The sequence below is a fragment of the Augochlora pura genome, chromosome 9, assembly GCF_028453695.1.
Source record: "Augochlora pura isolate Apur16 chromosome 9, APUR_v2.2.1, whole genome shotgun sequence".
NCBI classification, from domain to species: domain Eukaryota; kingdom Metazoa; phylum Arthropoda; class Insecta; order Hymenoptera; family Halictidae; genus Augochlora; species Augochlora pura.
Window position 1 is genome coordinate 11,838,254 of NC_135780.1, and position 17,136 is coordinate 11,855,389.

The 17,136-nt window shown below is 42.3% G+C and overlaps 6 protein-coding genes across 13 annotated transcripts; 3 read left to right on the forward strand and 3 right to left on the reverse strand.

Moving 5' to 3' along the window:
* Window positions 1–4: 4 nt before the first annotated feature.
* Window positions 5–4,725, forward strand: Rbpn-5 (Rab GTPase-binding effector protein rabaptin-5). Of its 4 annotated transcripts, none has more exons than XM_078190616.1 (10): window positions 5–107; window positions 187–657; window positions 980–1,087; window positions 1,160–1,539; window positions 1,725–2,215; window positions 2,349–2,630; window positions 2,712–2,931; window positions 3,014–3,124; window positions 3,186–3,400; window positions 3,584–3,720. In XM_078190616.1, the coding sequence occupies exons 2-9, from the start codon at window positions 612–614 to the stop codon at window positions 3,351–3,353; spliced, it is 1,806 nt and encodes a 601-aa protein (XP_078046742.1). In that variant the 5' UTR covers window positions 5–107; window positions 187–611; the 3' UTR covers window positions 3,354–3,400; window positions 3,584–3,720. The 4 variants fall into 4 exon arrangements, 3 of the variants coding, with proteins under 3 accessions (XP_078046742.1, XP_078046743.1, XP_078046744.1); XR_013494808.1 differs by adding an exon at window positions 4,445–4,725 and having other exon boundaries at window positions 23–657; window positions 3,584–4,296; XM_078190617.1 differs by having other exon boundaries at window positions 23–453; window positions 559–657.
* Pat1 (Protein interacting with APP tail-1) lies at window positions 3,686–10,024 on the reverse strand. 2 transcript variants are annotated; one of them, XM_078190621.1, is made up of 9 exons: window positions 9,885–10,024; window positions 6,422–6,544; window positions 6,112–6,353; window positions 5,849–6,025; window positions 5,526–5,781; window positions 5,324–5,448; window positions 4,986–5,256; window positions 4,746–4,911; window positions 3,686–4,679 (listed from the first exon to the last, which is right to left on the reverse strand). In XM_078190621.1, the coding sequence occupies exons 2-9, from the start codon at window positions 6,467–6,469 to the stop codon at window positions 4,450–4,452; spliced, it is 1,515 nt and encodes a 504-aa protein (XP_078046747.1). In that variant the 5' UTR covers window positions 6,470–6,544; window positions 9,885–10,024; the 3' UTR covers window positions 3,686–4,449. The 2 variants fall into 2 exon arrangements, with proteins under 2 accessions (XP_078046747.1, XP_078046746.1); XM_078190620.1 differs by lacking the exon at window positions 9,885–10,024 and adding an exon at window positions 6,650–6,925.
* Window positions 7,081–9,622, forward strand: LOC144475068 (T-cell immunomodulatory protein). Its single transcript, XM_078190619.1, has 3 exons — window positions 7,081–7,291; window positions 7,376–8,949; window positions 9,106–9,622. Exons 2-3 carry the CDS (start codon window positions 7,408–7,410, stop codon window positions 9,367–9,369), a joined length of 1,806 nt encoding a protein of 601 aa, XP_078046745.1. The 5' UTR covers window positions 7,081–7,291; window positions 7,376–7,407; the 3' UTR covers window positions 9,370–9,622.
* On the reverse strand, window positions 9,681–12,036 carry Cdk5 (cyclin-dependent kinase 5). Of its 2 annotated transcripts, none has more exons than XM_078190626.1 (7): window positions 11,388–12,036; window positions 11,116–11,204; window positions 10,839–11,032; window positions 10,682–10,769; window positions 10,436–10,607; window positions 10,150–10,370; window positions 9,681–10,070 (listed from the first exon to the last, which is right to left on the reverse strand). In XM_078190626.1, the coding sequence occupies exons 1-7, from the start codon at window positions 11,422–11,424 to the stop codon at window positions 9,963–9,965; spliced, it is 909 nt and encodes a 302-aa protein (XP_078046752.1). In that variant the 5' UTR covers window positions 11,425–12,036; the 3' UTR covers window positions 9,681–9,962. The 2 variants fall into 2 exon arrangements, with proteins under 2 accessions (XP_078046752.1, XP_078046751.1); XM_078190625.1 differs by having other exon boundaries at window positions 11,280–11,420.
* A 413-nt stretch (window positions 12,037–12,449) lies between these two features.
* LOC144475073 (uncharacterized) lies at window positions 12,450–13,812 on the forward strand. The gene is made up of 5 exons (XM_078190630.1): window positions 12,450–12,753; window positions 12,815–12,877; window positions 12,938–13,000; window positions 13,285–13,398; window positions 13,458–13,812. The coding sequence occupies exons 1-5, from the start codon at window positions 12,682–12,684 to the stop codon at window positions 13,743–13,745; spliced, it is 600 nt and encodes a 199-aa protein (XP_078046756.1). The 5' UTR covers window positions 12,450–12,681; the 3' UTR covers window positions 13,746–13,812.
* On the reverse strand, window positions 13,769–16,446 carry LOC144475072 (orcokinin peptides). 3 transcript variants are annotated; one of them, XM_078190629.1, is made up of 4 exons: window positions 16,277–16,446; window positions 15,493–15,574; window positions 14,119–14,227; window positions 13,769–14,050 (listed from the first exon to the last, which is right to left on the reverse strand). In XM_078190629.1, the coding sequence occupies exons 1-4, from the start codon at window positions 16,355–16,357 to the stop codon at window positions 13,831–13,833; spliced, it is 492 nt and encodes a 163-aa protein (XP_078046755.1). In that variant the 5' UTR covers window positions 16,358–16,446; the 3' UTR covers window positions 13,769–13,830. The 3 variants fall into 3 exon arrangements, with proteins under 3 accessions (XP_078046755.1, XP_078046754.1, XP_078046753.1); XM_078190628.1 differs by having other exon boundaries at window positions 14,119–14,239; XM_078190627.1 differs by lacking the exons at window positions 13,769–14,050; window positions 14,119–14,227 and adding an exon at window positions 14,246–15,244.
* Window positions 16,447–17,136: the final 690 nt, after the last annotated feature.

Here is a 17,136-nt window from a genome sequence, read left to right on the forward strand (position 1 = left end):
ACATTGTTACCGAAGTGAGACTATGAAATATTTACAGCAGTTGTATACCAACAATGTCACACTTTACGAAAGGTTGACTTGATGTAAACATATAATTGGAATTCATGGTAAGTTATTGCTGCGTCATTTGACGAATTCAATTACAAAGATTCTTGGTTTTCGTTCGTTTGCACTGTGCCTTCTTAGTCACGACGCTGCGTACGTTTTGAAGTAGCCATACGATACGCGATCACTAATACGAACGAGAATTCGGTAAAGTCGATTGCGACACCGCTCGACTATCGAATGTGAACCGTTCAAAATATCGATATACTGATTGACGAGGAAGTGCTGATAATACATCGCTGGCGGACCGCTAGATTATTGAGGTTGATTTTCCATTTCGTCGTACGTGACATCGTTCTGCGTGGCCACGCGCGATTCTACCTCCAGGACAGTCTCGTTGGAATGAATGTCAGTAAAATCTGAGATCGACTGGTACGGCACACGTGCCATAATGTTACCGAAAGACTCGGTCGAGGAGAGTTTTAGGATTCATTTTTCTCCTTTGCACGATAGCCAGTAAACCCGCCCCGACGAAATTTTCTTTGACCGCGGCAAATCATCGAACAATGGAGAATTACACAGAGGAGAACACCATCAACATGAACGGAAGTGGTACGTCCGATGCGGTAGCACATTCACGAAATTATTACTTGGTGTTAGTTCAATGACGGATACGCATTTGCACATTTTTTTTTTTACAAAAGAACAATCACTTTCGCCGAAAACTCCTCAAATCGAATTATGGATTAACTTGAACTCAAATGATTTGTCGTACCTTCAGTTTGCTATTTTACTTGTATGCACTCGTTTTTTTTACAATTGTTCATTCAGAACAAATTGCCCATTACTTTCTCAACATCCTGCGCAGAGGTAAAATAATGCAATGTCACTTTTGGTGACTGAATTTACTAATGAAATATTTGTAATGATTCAGAGGAGCTACAGGAGAAGATAAGTAGACTGGAATCTGAAAACGTGAAGATGCAAGAAGAATTCAATGTTCAGAGGGCAAAGTTGAAGGACTTATTCCTTCAAAAAGAAGGTGAAATCATTCTCTGTATGTAGATGTACGTAATTTCCTGAGAATTGTGTTAATTAGAGTATACGTTTACAGAAGAATTAAAGAGAAGATTAAATGATAATACCACTTTGCAAGAACAGAACACGAAGCTAAAAAATGAGTTGTACGAATTGAACAATATACTGGTTAGAACTAATTTAAAAATTCTACGCGATACGGTGGATGAATCTTCGAGCTCGCGGAAAATGGATGCAGAAGTATCAAAATTAAAAGGGACTCTGTCCAAGTTGCAAGAAGAGAATAAATGGTTAAAGTCGCAGATACCTAGGGAACAGCCTGTGGATGGACCACAAATATCATTGTCAACAGTAACAAAAACAATAGCCCGGAAAGTAGTCTCGCAGTTAGGCGCCGATGCTTTATCTTTGGGTCCCGACAATCTCGAGGAAAGCATGAGGAAGGTAAAAAGATATGTACGTAAACCTTAGGATATATGATTTTTGAACTTTTCTGCAATGAGCTTGTAGAGCTGCACCGCATTTCAGAAATTGTTCATAAATCATCTTAATGATCACGATGAAGTGTTTATTTTATTACTTGTTTTTTTTCCTATCGATTTTACGTAGGTGTGCAAATGTTAGAAAGTATTGCTTTATAGGCACAGGAAGATGCAGAAGTTCTGCGTTCACTGGTAGTGCCACTCGAAGAAGAAATTAAAGCCTTGAAAGAGAAATTGAGAGCCACAGACGACGAGTTACAGAAATGCAAAGAGTCGGTAAAGAGACAACAGGAGCCGGGTTCCTTCGAGCCGGCGTGCGACATGTGTGCTAATTACGAGGCGCAATTAGTCAAAATGCAGGCCACTGCTAAAGATTTAGAGAAACAACTTTTGGATTCCGAGCGTATGTTGCAAATGCAGAAAGAAGACCTGGCCAAGGAAGTGGAGTTTCGTAAAGAAATGGAAGAGAAATGGAATGAAAAGAAGGAGGAACATAAAATCAAAGTAGCCGAACTCACGGATACCTCGCAAACGGTACTACAGTCTTTGATTGAATTGAAAAAAACTTTCGAACAAGTTCAGAGAAATGCCAAAGAAGAACTGGTGAAATTGACGCGGGGTCGGGAAGAAGTACAGAGGCACCTTATCGCGTAAGAAAACTTTCTATAACCATACAGTTTTTATATAATTGTCGTATCTTGATTTAAAGTGCACACGAAGTAACTTTCTTTGCCAAGGCATTCCTGACAAAATTTTATTGAAAATCTAGTTGAATCTTTGCAGACTGCAAAAAGAAAATGAGAACCTTGTTGGTAAGCATAGTAAACATTCCCAACAACTACAGAGTGAGAGTATCAACATGCCGAATAATGTCGAGGAGCTGCATGTCAGTCTTTTAAAGATGCGCGAAGATCTGATCACTGCTAAAGTGGCACAAGAAGTTGCGCAAGAAAAGGAAGAAACATTACGATACGAAGTAACTTTATTGCACGAACAAATGGAACAAGAAAGTAGAGTGAAAGAACAAGAAGTATTGGTATTAAAGGATGAAATTAGCGGATTAAGGTAATATAGCTTATTATTTTAATCTTATTAGCGTTTGATGCGAATAAGTTTTTGGTTTTGCTAACTGTACTTACTGTGCAGAACACAATTAGATAAGTATATTAGAGACCATCGATCGCTTACCGAAAGGGAAGAGAAACTGGAGCGTTTAGAAAAACAATTGGAAACTGTCTTGAAAGAGAATAAAGAGGCTGAATTAAAAATTGCCGAGTTACGGCAAAGAGTTACCAGTCTTCAACAAGAATTAGATACTAGTGAAGCGGTACAAAAAGACTTTGTTAGACTGTCGCAATCGTTGCAGGTATAAAATACTGAAAAAATTACATTATGTACATGCATTGGAATAAATGCTCTGTTAATATAACATCCACTTTTTGCGATAGGTACAATTAGAAAGGATCAGACAAGCTGGTAGTGAAGTAAGATGGCAACACGAAGAAGACGTGGAAGAATGCCCTACTTGTCATAATGCTTTCACAGTTACAAAGAAAAAGGTATTGTTGATTTTTATCCATACGTTTCAGCGAAGGCTAATAGAGAATTATATTTTTACAGGTGCATTGCCGTCATTGTGGCCATATATTTTGTTTGTCTTGTCTCTCACATGTTGTGAAAAGTGGACCCAAACAAAGACCATCCAGAGTCTGTGATGTTTGCCATACGTTATTGGTGCAGGATACAGCACCGTACTTTAGCCAAGAACCCCCACATACACCCGATTAAATATTCTGACACGAAATCAGTCCAGCAAGATGTGCAATATGAATTCGGTAATTCAGTATATTGATGATTTACGGGATTGGATTACTGTAAAGTTATCGAAAATTCGAAACTTCTTTCTTAATAGTTTATATTTATAAAATGCAAAACTGTAACTTCATCAGTAATCATGTAGTCCCTTAACTGTACCTCTAGTTGGACATGTAGGTGATGTAACATACCTCTACGATCAGTTTCAGGAAGACTTAGAGATGCTCTTAGTATGAGAGGATGCTAGATAAGATTCCTATTACCTGACAACTGGAGTGATAAGATAAATATCGTGTAAATACGAATTATGTACTACTTAATGTTTATTGTAATTTAAAAGATTAAAGCTTTTGAATGTATGTGTTATCCAAAAATTAATGAATATATATCTATTGTCTTGTTATCTACATTAGTAAAAGTAAGTCTCGTATCGAAAGAATATATTGAATATTTCACTAATTATTAATTAACTCATCTTTTGCTTAATTCTATTGCTTTCATCACTTTTGTATAAAAACATTTGCGGGTCTTTATTTGTTTTTATTATAGTATCAATACCGAGACATTAGAAGATAGTAAGGCATTCAATAATACACTGCCTTTTAAAGTATGTACATTACCGTATACTACCGTACATTATCTACATACCATCTTAACGTAGATACCATGAAAATCGATAGTTTGTTGCGAATTATGCTTGACATATTATTCTATTCGACACTGAACGTTCTGTAAACGATATTCTTACATCCTTTCCGTTAGCATAAAGTTTTCACACTTTGCTATAACTTTTGTATTATACATTAATTGGAGGTGTGCGCGCGTGTATATTTTAAATGTATTTGTTGCAAATGTCGTTCGTAAACTATTATGTTGTAAACGAAAGAAAGGAGAAGTTGTAACATAAAACTGTGAGGTACAGTTTATGAATCTAACAATCACGAGCCTCGTGTCAATAATATAAGAATTTGTCGCGATGTAAATAATAAAATAAAATATACGATTTGTGCGAAATGTTAGCCACAAAAGTTAATAAATAACAACGGTTGGTACTGTATTTACAGATATATTACATGGTAAAAAATGTGTTAATCACTTCTTCGATCGGGTCTGGAAGTCTTTCGTCATCAATCGGTGGGTCTTCACATCGAATGTGCTCTAATCTCAATATTTTCCATTCGTTTAATAAGACTTCATACTTCATGATATTCTCTTGTTCGTGCCTATTTGTGTAAATATGTAAAAGTGCTCGATAATCGTATTCCAATCCAGTATAGCTTTTACCGAACGTATTTGTATCTAATAAAATGAACGTATTATAGTGTGCACGATCATTAATATTTAAAATTATTATTTTCCACTTACTGATTATAATACTGCGAAGATAAAGCTTCTCGGCCTCATCATACCGAATCATATCATAAGTATACAAGGACGCTAAATGTCCTAGACTCAAGCCAACTTCATGGTCATCTGGTCCTAATAATTGTTCTTTGATGTCTATAGCCTTCTTAAGCATTTTCTCCGCATCCTGATATCAGATATGCTATACCAATAGTTACTACATAAAATATTGAATTGATATGTTTACCATACCACACATACCTTTCCCCTTTTCATAGTTTGATAAAGGCGCCCTAAATTTCCGTAAATGTTTGCTATCAGTACATTTTTCTCTCCTAACGCTTTTCTTATTAATTGCAAAGCAGATAGATAATATTTCTCAGCCAAATATAATGAACCAACGTTCATATCTGATGTGTTATTTATTGCTATTTCTTCAATTATTAACGCGCATACTTTTTCCGCATCCGCTAATAATAAATTGTTGCCAAGACAGTCTGTTATAGTCGCTATCGCCTGGCTTGCATACTTTCTGTGTATATAATATAGACTAATACAGTTACGAATAACTTTGATAATTTCTTTGTAAAATTGCTTACATCGCTTCTTCAAAATTCCTGGAATTGTATTCGTACGCGTACGTCGCATACGCAAAATCTACTGAGTCCAGCGCGACATGTAAATTGCATTTCGGGAATACTGCCATCCTTAGGCTTACAACATTCTAGAAAATAATATTTGAATGTAAAAGATTAATGAAACACATTCTCAGAATAAAAATTGATGAAGTCATTTACGGACCTGGTAAATATTAACGCTGTGACTTAAATTATCGATCTTTAATAAGTAGAATCCGTAATCTCGAAGAACATTGGTATGTACTGGATGATTTGATTCAAATTTTTGTCTGGCGAGATAAACGGCTTGTTCGATCAATAAACCGGCTTTCTGAAATTCTCGTTTCAACAAACACGATTTCGCAGCTTGTCTCAGAACATCGATGGTAATGCGAGCCGGTAGCGTGGATTTCAATTGTTTCAAAGCTTCTATACTCCAACTAAACAAGAATAGAAATGCAACTAAGAAAATTCACAAATGAATAAAGGTATATGTTCAAGAAATACCTATAAGCCTCGTCGTATATATGCTTCATATAGTATAGCACGCTAAATTCGGTGTACAATGAAGCAAAATTACACTCGAATTTTGCTTCTTTTAGTTGCTTCATGAAATTCATAGCTTGCATATATGTTTTCGTTGTATTTTTAAATAAGCAATACGCAGCTTGGACATGTAACAATCTTTGCAATTAGATAATTATTACATATTAATATGTTTCTGCACGATTAAGGTATAAATTAAATTAAGAACATATTATCTTGTTTACCTATTACAACAATGTAGTGTTCTACACCAATTCTCAGGTGTAGAATTATTAAGTAGACATAATTTTAGACATTTCTTCAAAACCTCCTCACTTTCATGAATATTACCAGCATCACTCAGGAATCCACCAAATCTGAGACCTAATTTGATCAACTTATCTTGAGAATCTGGATTATTCATAGCATTATTGCACCATGAAATATAGTTTAGTACTAATTGCTTTCCCAAAGGATGCCCTACAAGCTTGATAAACGATACAGATTGGAGTCTAAGCCAGGTATTGGTCTCATTTTTTCATAACATTGCCTCACCTCAAAACATCTTAACAGCTCTACCTCCCGATTAGTTATTGCTAACATCTTAGAAAAAGTAGCCAAATTACTCCATTCCAATCTTATGAATTCAATAGATGGAAAATCATCCACTTTGGAGATCTGTAAAATAAAAAAAAACAATGCATTTTATGTTATGTTTTATCAATGTTAAAAAATGTTAATTATTGGATCATAGTTTCATTTCTAAGTCGTTTCAAATTTTACCGCATAATAAATATCGAACAGCAATGTATTCGGTAAATAGGATAGCCATTCTCGTGAAAAATTATGTGTTTTCAGCAAGTTTACTATCCTAGCCACACTCAGATTATAAAGACTTTTTGGTGAATTCAAATGCGGTTCTATGTTTTCAGCCATTTTTCAGAGTCCTTTGACTCTGTACATACGCTAAACGGGTAATTCAGTATTTGGATTTTAACTGCCAAGTGATTCTAGAGTGTGATTCATACTGCAGTAAACAATGATTTAGTTAAAGGTTATTCGTAAAAAGAGGACGCTAAAATCACTCAACAATATTCAGTCGATACGATAGTCGGAGACATTGCTATCAGTCGGTAAGTCTATATATGTGTTTTGTTGAACAGAAAGATTGACAGATTGTTGTACGATCGTGTGAGTCAGCTGTCAGGAATCTTAATTCAAGAAGACATGTACGACGCAATCGGTTGAGGAATATATGTATACGAGCGTTTTATTCAAGAATTATTTGTCTTTGTTGTATTTGTCGCAAAAAAGCAAGTGTGGATAAATGGTGAGATCGATTTTGCGAAGAAACAACAGACATGCGACAGCGTGGCAGTAGATCGTTTGGTTACGTAGTTATTGCAACCTTGGCATACTAGTTAGGTTAGAAAAGATTTCTTGATATTTTGTGCTTTTTCGAATAAGTCGACTCAAGGGTATAACACAATCGTTTCTTTGATTTGACAGATACAAATAACAGATACAAAAAGAAGACAAAAATGCAAGCTGCGTGGACAACAATCCTGTATGCTGTAGCTCTGATTATCGGACCAGCGAAATGCAGCGACATAACTGCAGCAGTTTTTGGAGACGTGTTGGATGGTATGCCAGCGGCGTTTGGAGATTTCAATTCAGATGAATTGACGGATGTTTTTATGTTGCGAAAGAACGCGACCACGGTAGAAATATTTCTAGCCGCTGAACAAGAACCATTGCTAAAACCAAGCTCAGATTTGAGTTGTACGTTCAGCAGCCTTGTGGTCAGCGTAGTACCTGGAGACTTCGACGGTGATGTTTTCATGGATGTCTTGGTGGTTACGCTCGACCAAAAGACTAAATTGTCGTTCGTTTATGTGCTTTGGGGCGGTAATGGAAAACTGAATTGCACAGATGAAAGGGAACCATTGCTGAAGATGAAGGGACAGCCATTGGCAATGGACTACAATGGAGACATGATCATAGATCTATTTGGAATAAATGAAAGAGGAGAAAGAACGTTCTGGATATTTAATGAATCCAGGAAGCGTCCTAGAACGGTGCAGATGCATATGTCGAACAGGGAACTGGACTATACGTTCTCTCCAATCGATGAACCCCATTCGAATGCCTACTTGGACCTGAACAAGGACTTTTTGGCAGATTTAGTGGTGACCTCACAAAAATCGTTCGAAATTTGGTTGGGGATTAAAGGAGGAGGTTTTGTCTTCCATAAAACCATACCGTTCCCGTATAATATTTCGCTGGAAGATGATAAATTCAATGGCAAGATTGGCCAGACTCTTTATCTAGACATGGAGCTAACTGGTAAGATGGGTATGTTGCTGCCGCTGTGTTTCGACAGTGAGTGTACCAATAGTACGATCATGATGTACTCGGATGAGTGGCACGACTTGCGGGTAACTTTTAGGGACAGTAAGAGCGTGCTCTGGGGATTTGTTACGCCCGACGGGCAACGATACACAGATACAATCACTTTGCGTGGTGGCGACTTTAATATGGATGGCTATCCAGACTTGTTGGCGACCCTCCGTTCGACTAACGGAAAGCAGAAACAGTCATTTCTACTGGAAAACGTTGCGTGCGACACGTGCGTCGGTTTTACCCGAACGTTCCAAGTAAAATGGCAGGCTTTGAATCCGTTTTACAACGAGACAGTAATGGCGGTGTTCTATGACTTCTATCAGGATGGTATTCTCGATGTGATCCTGGTGGAGGTGAACAAGAGTACTAGCACCTACCGCACGGCTGCGTTCAAGAACAGCCTGGACTACGATGCGAATTTCGTTAAAGTGATGGTGTTAACTGGTCGCAATAACAGCATGTACCCAATCTCTCCGGGATCTCTCGGCAAGAAGAAAAGAACTTACGGCACAAATCTGCCCGGACCTTCGATAGAGTATGAAACTACCACTCAAGACGGTAGTCGTCGAAATGCATTTGCTGCCCAGCTTCCGCAGAGCGCGTACTTTTCCCTCAACTTACCATACACGACCTTCGGTTTGGGCAGAACACCGAACTTTGTCGATTGTCTCAAAATAGGGGTAAGTAATACAGCTAACATTATAGGTGGAAATTCAGCACCAACGTCTTGTCTAATAGAAATTCACCTTGACTTTATAATTTCTTTACTCTTCTTTCTTCTGTTATCTATTGCGACATGTCACTTACAGGATTCGTATTTTTTCTGATTGAAACAGATGGGCGGCAATTCTCGGGATTGGCCGCAAATCATTCCAAATTCGCAGATGGTCGTCATACCGAGTCCGATGGGGGAACCTTTGAAATGGAAGGCGCAGTTGTTTGTAACACCGAGCAAGCTAATTCTATTGAGCGCTGCTGCGTTGACCGGGACTTGTGGCTTGATTTCGTTCATAATCGTGGCCTTGTATTGGAAGGAGCGAAGGGAGGACAAGATCGAAAAGTTGCAGGAGGCGCACAGATTTCCCTTTGATGCTATGTAAATGTGTGAATGCGAGGGTAGAAGTTGTGAATAATTTGTTGCTCACTCTCTCACCCTTAACGAATGTGTATATTTATTTCATTTCTCGACGTGTAAGTGTGTCATAAACGGCAAATAAGTTGGGTGATAGATCGATCGTTAAATTGAAGTCGCTTGTATCACGGATACGGAAAATGTGTATCGATAAACATGTACTTGAACGCATGGGAAACAAGAAGAATTAGGAAAATATACAGGAACGATACACGCGTGAATTTATAAAGTATTTTCTGTACACGATTCCCCTCCCCTTTCTCTTCCCCACTTTTTTCATCATCATTTGGCTCCTTAGAACATGACCTGCACCGATCAAATTGACAAGTTCATTCGTTACTCTTTGGGTTTTCTTAGAAAAACAGGACTCGTCGGTATATTTTATCTCGCTTCGCGGTCGACGCGACACATTGGATACGAAATATTACTCGTATAATAATAGCAATATGTATATATATATATATATTAACAAATGATCTTTACCAGATTGGTTTTGGTCGCTGCGCTACTCGCGGTACATGCGCCCCCACCATCGTCAGGGGCTAGATTAACTGGAATGCGCTACTGGCAACGATCGTTTTTCACGGCAGGGTTCAAATCATTGAAATAAGGATGAGTCATCGCCTCTTCAGCCGACAATCGTAGCGCCGGATTGCACACTAACAGTCTCTGGAATAGATTAGGGAAACGTGAGCGAAGAATTTCGATCTTTTCCCCTCTCCTTGACAACGTAGGTTTTCGTTAGTACCTGCAACAAGTCTCTGCCCCTGGAGTTCAATTTTGGCGTGACATGAGCCAATCCTTGGCCAGGGTGATACGGAGGGTACGGCTTAAAGCCGTTGTAGTCGGGGAGCGTGGTGAAGTCGGGCCAAGTCTCTTCGGTTGGCGTTCCGAGCATCTTGAATATCAGTTTAAGTTGATCCTCAACATCCGATCCAGGGAACAACGGACTTCCAGCGTTCGCTAGTTCTACGAACATTTAAAGAACGAGGAAGAATCAAAGATTCCTGAAAAAACCATGCATCGCTACTCACCAGCGAATATACATCCTGCACTCCACATGTCTATGGACGTTGTATATAACTTTGCACCGAAAAGAACATCTGGAGGACGATACCATAATGTGACTACTTCCGCAGAGTAACATTTCACTGGTATTCCAAATGCTCTTGCCAGTCCAAAGTCTGCTAGTTTCAACTCCCCGTTCTAGAAATTAATTTGCAACCATGTTCTAAAACTAGAGACAACTATCCGTTCAATGGCCAACAAGGCCATCTTACCTTATTGATGAGCAAATTCTGTGGTTTCAGATCCCTGTGCAGTACATTTCGGCTGTGACAAAATGCTAATCCACGCAGCAACTGATATCTGAAACAATTAATCGATATATAACAGGTGGCACGCATTGTTTACAGTGATTCTTTTCGAATTTCTTACAGAAAGGATTTGACAACGTCCAAGTCTATTTCTCCATTCAGACTATCGAAATACTTTTTCAGATCCTGATCACAATGTTCGAAGACTAGAGTCAATTTCTTGTCGCTATGCAACACGTCGTACAGCCTAACTATATTTTTGTGTTTCAGTTCCTTCAATAAACAAATCTCTCTGAGCGCGGACGACGGTACACCCTGTTAGAAACAGAAGAAGGGCAATGAGCGTGCAACAATACGCGTGGTCGGCCAATTGTCACTAAGTAGTTAAGGGAACGTACTTCGTCGTCATCGTCCAAACGTACTCTTTTCAGGGCGACGATTTCGTGGGTCTCTCGGTTCTTGGCTTTGAAAACGGTTCCATAAGTGCCTGTAAAACGTAGAGAACGTTAATGCGATCCAAAAACAGTGCGCGTCCTTTGTTGGAACTGTCAAGAGGATGCACTTTGTTGAGCGACACCGGCGTTGGTTCCAGTCCACGTAATCATACACGAACGTCACATTGGCTTCAGAGCTGAACCGATTACTCGAACAATATTCAGAACACACCTACCTTCTCCTATTTTCTCGAGTTTCTCATATTTTTGCATATTTTTGGCGATCCTATGGGCGGAATAGTCGCAGAGTGGTTAGCGCTGCACTCGAGAAACGATCGTGCGCGAAAACACCGGTCCAGATGGCAGCACGCGTTCGTACATTTTTGTCGTCGGGAACATCTGATATATTCTACGTTTATGTATATCTTCAATCGAGCGATCATCGGAAAAACTATTTACACGTGTATTGTCTTATGTCGTTCTCGTGTGTCGTTGACGGTTACTTGCAGGTATCGTACGGAGAACGAAAAGGATTTGTCGACGTTAGCGGTGGCAGGAATACGAACAACTGTATAGAAAAGATGAACAATTTGATCTGTTCGATTTTCGACGGCGGACTTCTGCGACTATCGAAAATCGTGACCGTGAAACGCGCCGTAAATGGAAATCAATATGTAAAACGGCAATTTAAAACTGGAACGGCACGCGAACTGCACAACGCTCCGAGCAGATAACATCGAACGTGCTCATTTACGATGACCTTCACGAGAGGGCAAATTAAAATAAATAAATGTAACACGTGCTTCTCAAGTACATACATTGCGTACTCGGGGACTCGGCAACGATTACACTGTACATACATATACACAACAATCGGAGATACGGATAAATAAGAAAGGGTCTGCTATGTTCAAAACAATTCAAATTACCCGCCACATACTCTACGCGCAACTCAACATCCCCGTAGCTGGAGCGTAACCTCTCTTTACTCGCTGTGCTCAATTCGTCTCGCTGCCGCTAGATTTTCGAATCTTCCCTTTTGAATTTCGAAGCTACGAACGATATTTTTTAGACAGCGAAGTAGGAAGGTTCGATACGGATTTCGGAATCGAATTAAATGCTCGTATATAGGATACGCGAAACAACTTCTGGCAACTAAATGCGCGCACCACGACTAGCATGATTGACGAGCACGCATAGGTAATTTAACCATGTATGTATATATGTATAATGTAATATGCGGCTAATTACTTACTCCGGCAACTTGGCTCACTTTATATGTGCCCATGCTTTCCGTGCCAAGTTCTCGGAATTCGAAGAAACGCGAATTTTTTAAAGATTCGTGGCAAAACATTTATTTCGCGTGTTTTCAGAAATGTACCGCCGCGATTCTCGATGTTCGCTCCGTTGTTTTCACGGAGAAACGTTCAGGCAAGTGTCGGGGAATGTCGCTTGTCCGCGCAGAATGTCTGGCAGTGAGGAAAACCAGTCGCCGAGTCGAATGAAACGGTTCAATTGATTCGAACGAGGATGTTCCAGATTTTCGACGGTGGGGTCTCGATGGTCGCGACATTACCGGCCCTGTTCTACATCTCCTGGCGAGTAAGCCTCGAGGAGCGATCGACGTACTGAACAGCAGATCCACATAACTCACGGTATTTAGTTTTTAGCGGCCGTGAGGGAGCGACGTAAGATCATGGCGGAGATGAGAGAAGTTTCTTCGAGCGTAATGAACACCATATTCGCGTTGGACACAAGTAATGTTACAGATACATCGGTTTCGTAGGTTCAGCAGGCGCGTGAAAATATCGAGTACATCCGCGATCAGGTTGCCAGAGCGTTGGAAGAGGTGCGTTCTATATTTGCCACCTGTTTGAACGGACGAGTCTCCCTGCAGAGTTTGCTAGCCTAACCGCTCACTGATCTAGACGCGACTCTAATCTAGACGATACAGTAGAACCTCTGATATCCGAACATGTGATCCGAACGCGTTTCAAGTGTAAATAGCACAGTTATGTGATAACGTAATAGTTAACATTCTGTTATTTTTTTATTAGTTCAGATAATCAAGGTTCCACTGTATCGTAACACGAACACTTTTGTCCAGTCTGATTCGCCTCAATGATTTTACAGATTAAAGTGGACGTTGCACAGGAACTGCGAATCACAGATCGACTGACTTCCGAGAGCTCGAAGGTATCCGCGGCGTTGCAACGATTCTCAGAGGTCGAGGCGAATTTGATAGAGGTAACAGGATCCTTGGTTGTTGGTAGACGGCTTGCTTCTTAATTTGGATTTGGGAACAGTTGGTCCGGATGGACAAGAACATGGAGAGCGTTAGGATAGAGACGCCGGACGATGTGCACGAGGAAATTAGAAGGATCATCGCGATGATTGAAAACAAGAGACGCGAAGAACAAGAACGTTCGCAGGACGGGATGGATAGGACCGGTGCAGCCAGCGCGACCAGGAATCCTATATCGAAGTTCTCCGCGTGCGGTCCTCGAGATCCCGCGTACGACCGACCACGAATGCTCACCACGCCCGAAGTCCGTCTTCTCGGCGATTCAACGAGATCGGAAGCAAATAAATAGAATAAACTACAGCTGGTTTTGTCTGCAAATTGGTCTATTTCCGCGACAGAAGTGTCGCTGCTACAGTGATTATGACATCGTAGGATCAGCGGTCGAGAGGGTTCGATCCGCGAAACACTGGATAACGATCCGATCGTCCGAGACCGGTCCAACCGACGCGATCCCTCCTACGATTGTCCGTGGTTCTCTTGAAGAAGTCGTCGAACGGTGTCCTGTCGATCTCGTCTATGTTCCGTTTGGCGAACCGTTCGTCCGGCGATAGATAGATCCGTCTGACGAGCGACGCTGATGGATCGATCCAACCGCTGCAAACAAACCGGTCACGCCGGAATTCTTATGAGAATTCGCTCGATCATCGGCGATTTTCGCTTACCTAGGCAAGGAGAGTCCGCGGGGTAGATCCGACGTTCTCCCAAACGCTCCGGAGTCACGGAGACGATCCAAACGACCACGAATGCCGACTGTGTCGGACGGGTCACCGTCTACCAGCGCATCTTGAACGAAATCGAAACGAACTCGAGTTGCAGACCTGCCGAATAAGCGAGTGGCGCGAGTCGGTCGCAAAGAGCAGCGAAACCGTAGTCATGTTCGAAAAACGATGCACCCGAATCACCCATATAGTTACATGGTAGCCTGGCGCAGTAGTAATGACTATGTTTGAGGAGTCCTCTTTCAAAAGAAGGACTGCAACAACGATGGTGGACAACAGTTTTCCGAACACGCTTTAAGCTATTCGATACTGAATCGTTCGGAATGTTCGACGAGTATCGACAGCTTAACGCGACACGGGAAAAGGAAGTTTCATTTCAGTCGATATCGTTCGTACGTACGATTTTTATTGTCTAATGCAAGAAATTCGATACAAAGACGGTTTCTATCGTCGGCTATGCTCGCGCACGTTCTTCAACCGAGCGAAAAGCGACGACAAACTAAACGTGCCGGTTCTTATTGACCGGTCGGTGCGTCGATCGCGTCTCGCGTGTCGGTCTCCGCTACACGGGACTGGAGCTGGTGAACGGCGCGTGCCAAGTTCCGCACCAGATTTCCGCCACCGATTTGATCCAGGTTACGTCGGAAGTCGTCGCGTGGTCCGCTCAAGCTGCGCACCAGATTTCCGCCTCCGATCTGGTCCAAATTTCGCAAGTACCGATCGTCCACGGAACGTACCAGATTCCCGCCACCGATCTGATCTAGATTCCGAAAATACCGATCGTCCACGGAGCGCACCAGATTCCCGCCTCCGATCTGGTCGAGATTTCGAGAGTAACGATCGTCCGCAGAGCGCACCAGATTCCCGCCACCAATCTGATCCAAATTTCGTGCGAACCGATCGTCGATGGAGCGAAGCAGATTACCGCCTCCGATTTGATCTAGATTCCGATCGAATCTCGCGACTTCCGTGGCCGGATCCGTCTGGTTCGAGAGTCGGCGGGCACCGAACCATTCCCGATTCCGATTCGATTGCGGCTCATCTTTGATCACCTTTCGCTCCGTCGTACCTAAAACGATCGAGGAGCGTAACCGCAACGATCCGTGGGCCTCTCCGATCCCAAAAACCTGGACGAAACGTGAAGCTCCCTCGACACGACGCCACCAGACACGAGATACGAGGTAACGTCGAACGACCGACGAAGGTCGCGGGAAGCAAGGGGGACAAAACACGATCGGCGCACAAACACGAAGCACAAAGCACGGATGACAGACAGTTTCACGGCTCGACGATCAAACGATAAACCGGAAAACTTACCGTGGTCCTCGAGATAGGCGGCGAGAATCTCCGCCGCCGACGGCCCGTACTGGCTGTTCCGTTGCATAAGGTTCTGTCCAGCCTGTAAGCAACAATCGTTAAAAGCTCGCCCCGCGTGAGCTTGTCGCAAGCACGCGAGAGCACAACACGCGTCGCACAGGCGACGGGCAACACGCGATCCAACGAACTAAATGGGAACGTAACGGCGCGTTCGATAACTTGTCGAGATCGGCGCGGATACGGACACGAGGGATAGAGTCGGAGCCTTCGAGGGTGCTACCAAGCGTGGTAGGATCTTCGTTTCGAAATCGGAAAAGACACGCCGAGGCGCAACAAGTTGCGTACCGCTGTCTCGAATCGAACCGCGTTAACGCTATTTTTACCAAAAGGTGCAGAAGGCGTTTTTTAAAATGTTTTACATTATTTTCTAGCTACTTCTCCATTATTACGATTATCAAATTAATTTAGAAAAGCAGACATGTACGAAATAATGCATGGTAAGAATATTATCAATTTAATCACTGGTGGATGATGTATTGACCCAATGTAATCGGATCTCTGTTGTTTTAGAAACTAGAATTTATGTTAAAACTGGCGAAGAGGGAACACAGATGATGGAGAAGGTTCAAGAGAAAGCGACGAACGGGTTGGATGCAATGGAAAAAGATTCGACCCGAAATGCAAACATGCTTCGACTATTTAATTGATAGTACAATGTGCCAAGGGTTCGCGAAACACGTTTACCGATCGGAGCTGACACGTTCGGTGTCCGTGCGGATTTTACCTGAACGGGACCGGCTGCTACCGCGGCCGTCGCGATCGACCAGAGGAAGATCGGCAGAGCACAGTTACCCAGTGTCGTCATCGCGGGTCCTAGGGCGAGAGTTCGGATAGCGTTGAATATATCGGTGTTCGCGTGCGAAGAATTGCGTTCCGTCTACAAGTCCTCCTAGTCTCTTTCCAACGAATATATAGAGGTGGAACGATGGCGAAGGGGTGAAGAGGCGCGTGGACGCACGCGCTTCGACGTGATACCGCCTAACTCGAACCCCGTGGGCTCGCAGGACGCGGGGACGAAGGACGAAATGTAAAAGGCGACGCGCCACCGAAACCCATTAAGCGATCGGCCCACATCGACGCGATGGTGATGCTTTTGCGGCGCGCTATCTTGGCGCACTATCTTGCTATCGGCAACAAATAATTGTACCTAATTGGGAATGCCATACTTCGGCGGTGATCGCCGACAACTCGGTCACCGTTTCTTCGCCGGAAAATGTTTGGATGCTTCGTCGAAAATTTGTTAAAAAGATTCTCGATTCGATTCCTCGACTGCCGTTTCGTCGAGCTGTTTTTCAAGACCACTGCTCGAAGACGAAGAAGCGTCCGGAAAATGGAAAAGAGGCGCTCGCACAATTTTTTCTAACGGGAGCGGCGACGCGAATCGGACGAAGGGAGCGCGGCCCGGCGCCCGTGCGATCGATCTTGCTCGCATCCGATGCAGAAAATAAATCCTGGAGGCCGTGAAACGCAAAAGTGCGCGCCTTGGACGCGTGAGCGTGTCGCGATGCGTAAAAGCGCGACACTAAATCGCGCGTACGAATCGCCTAGTAAACAGCCAATTCAATTATCCGCGGCGCGTTAACG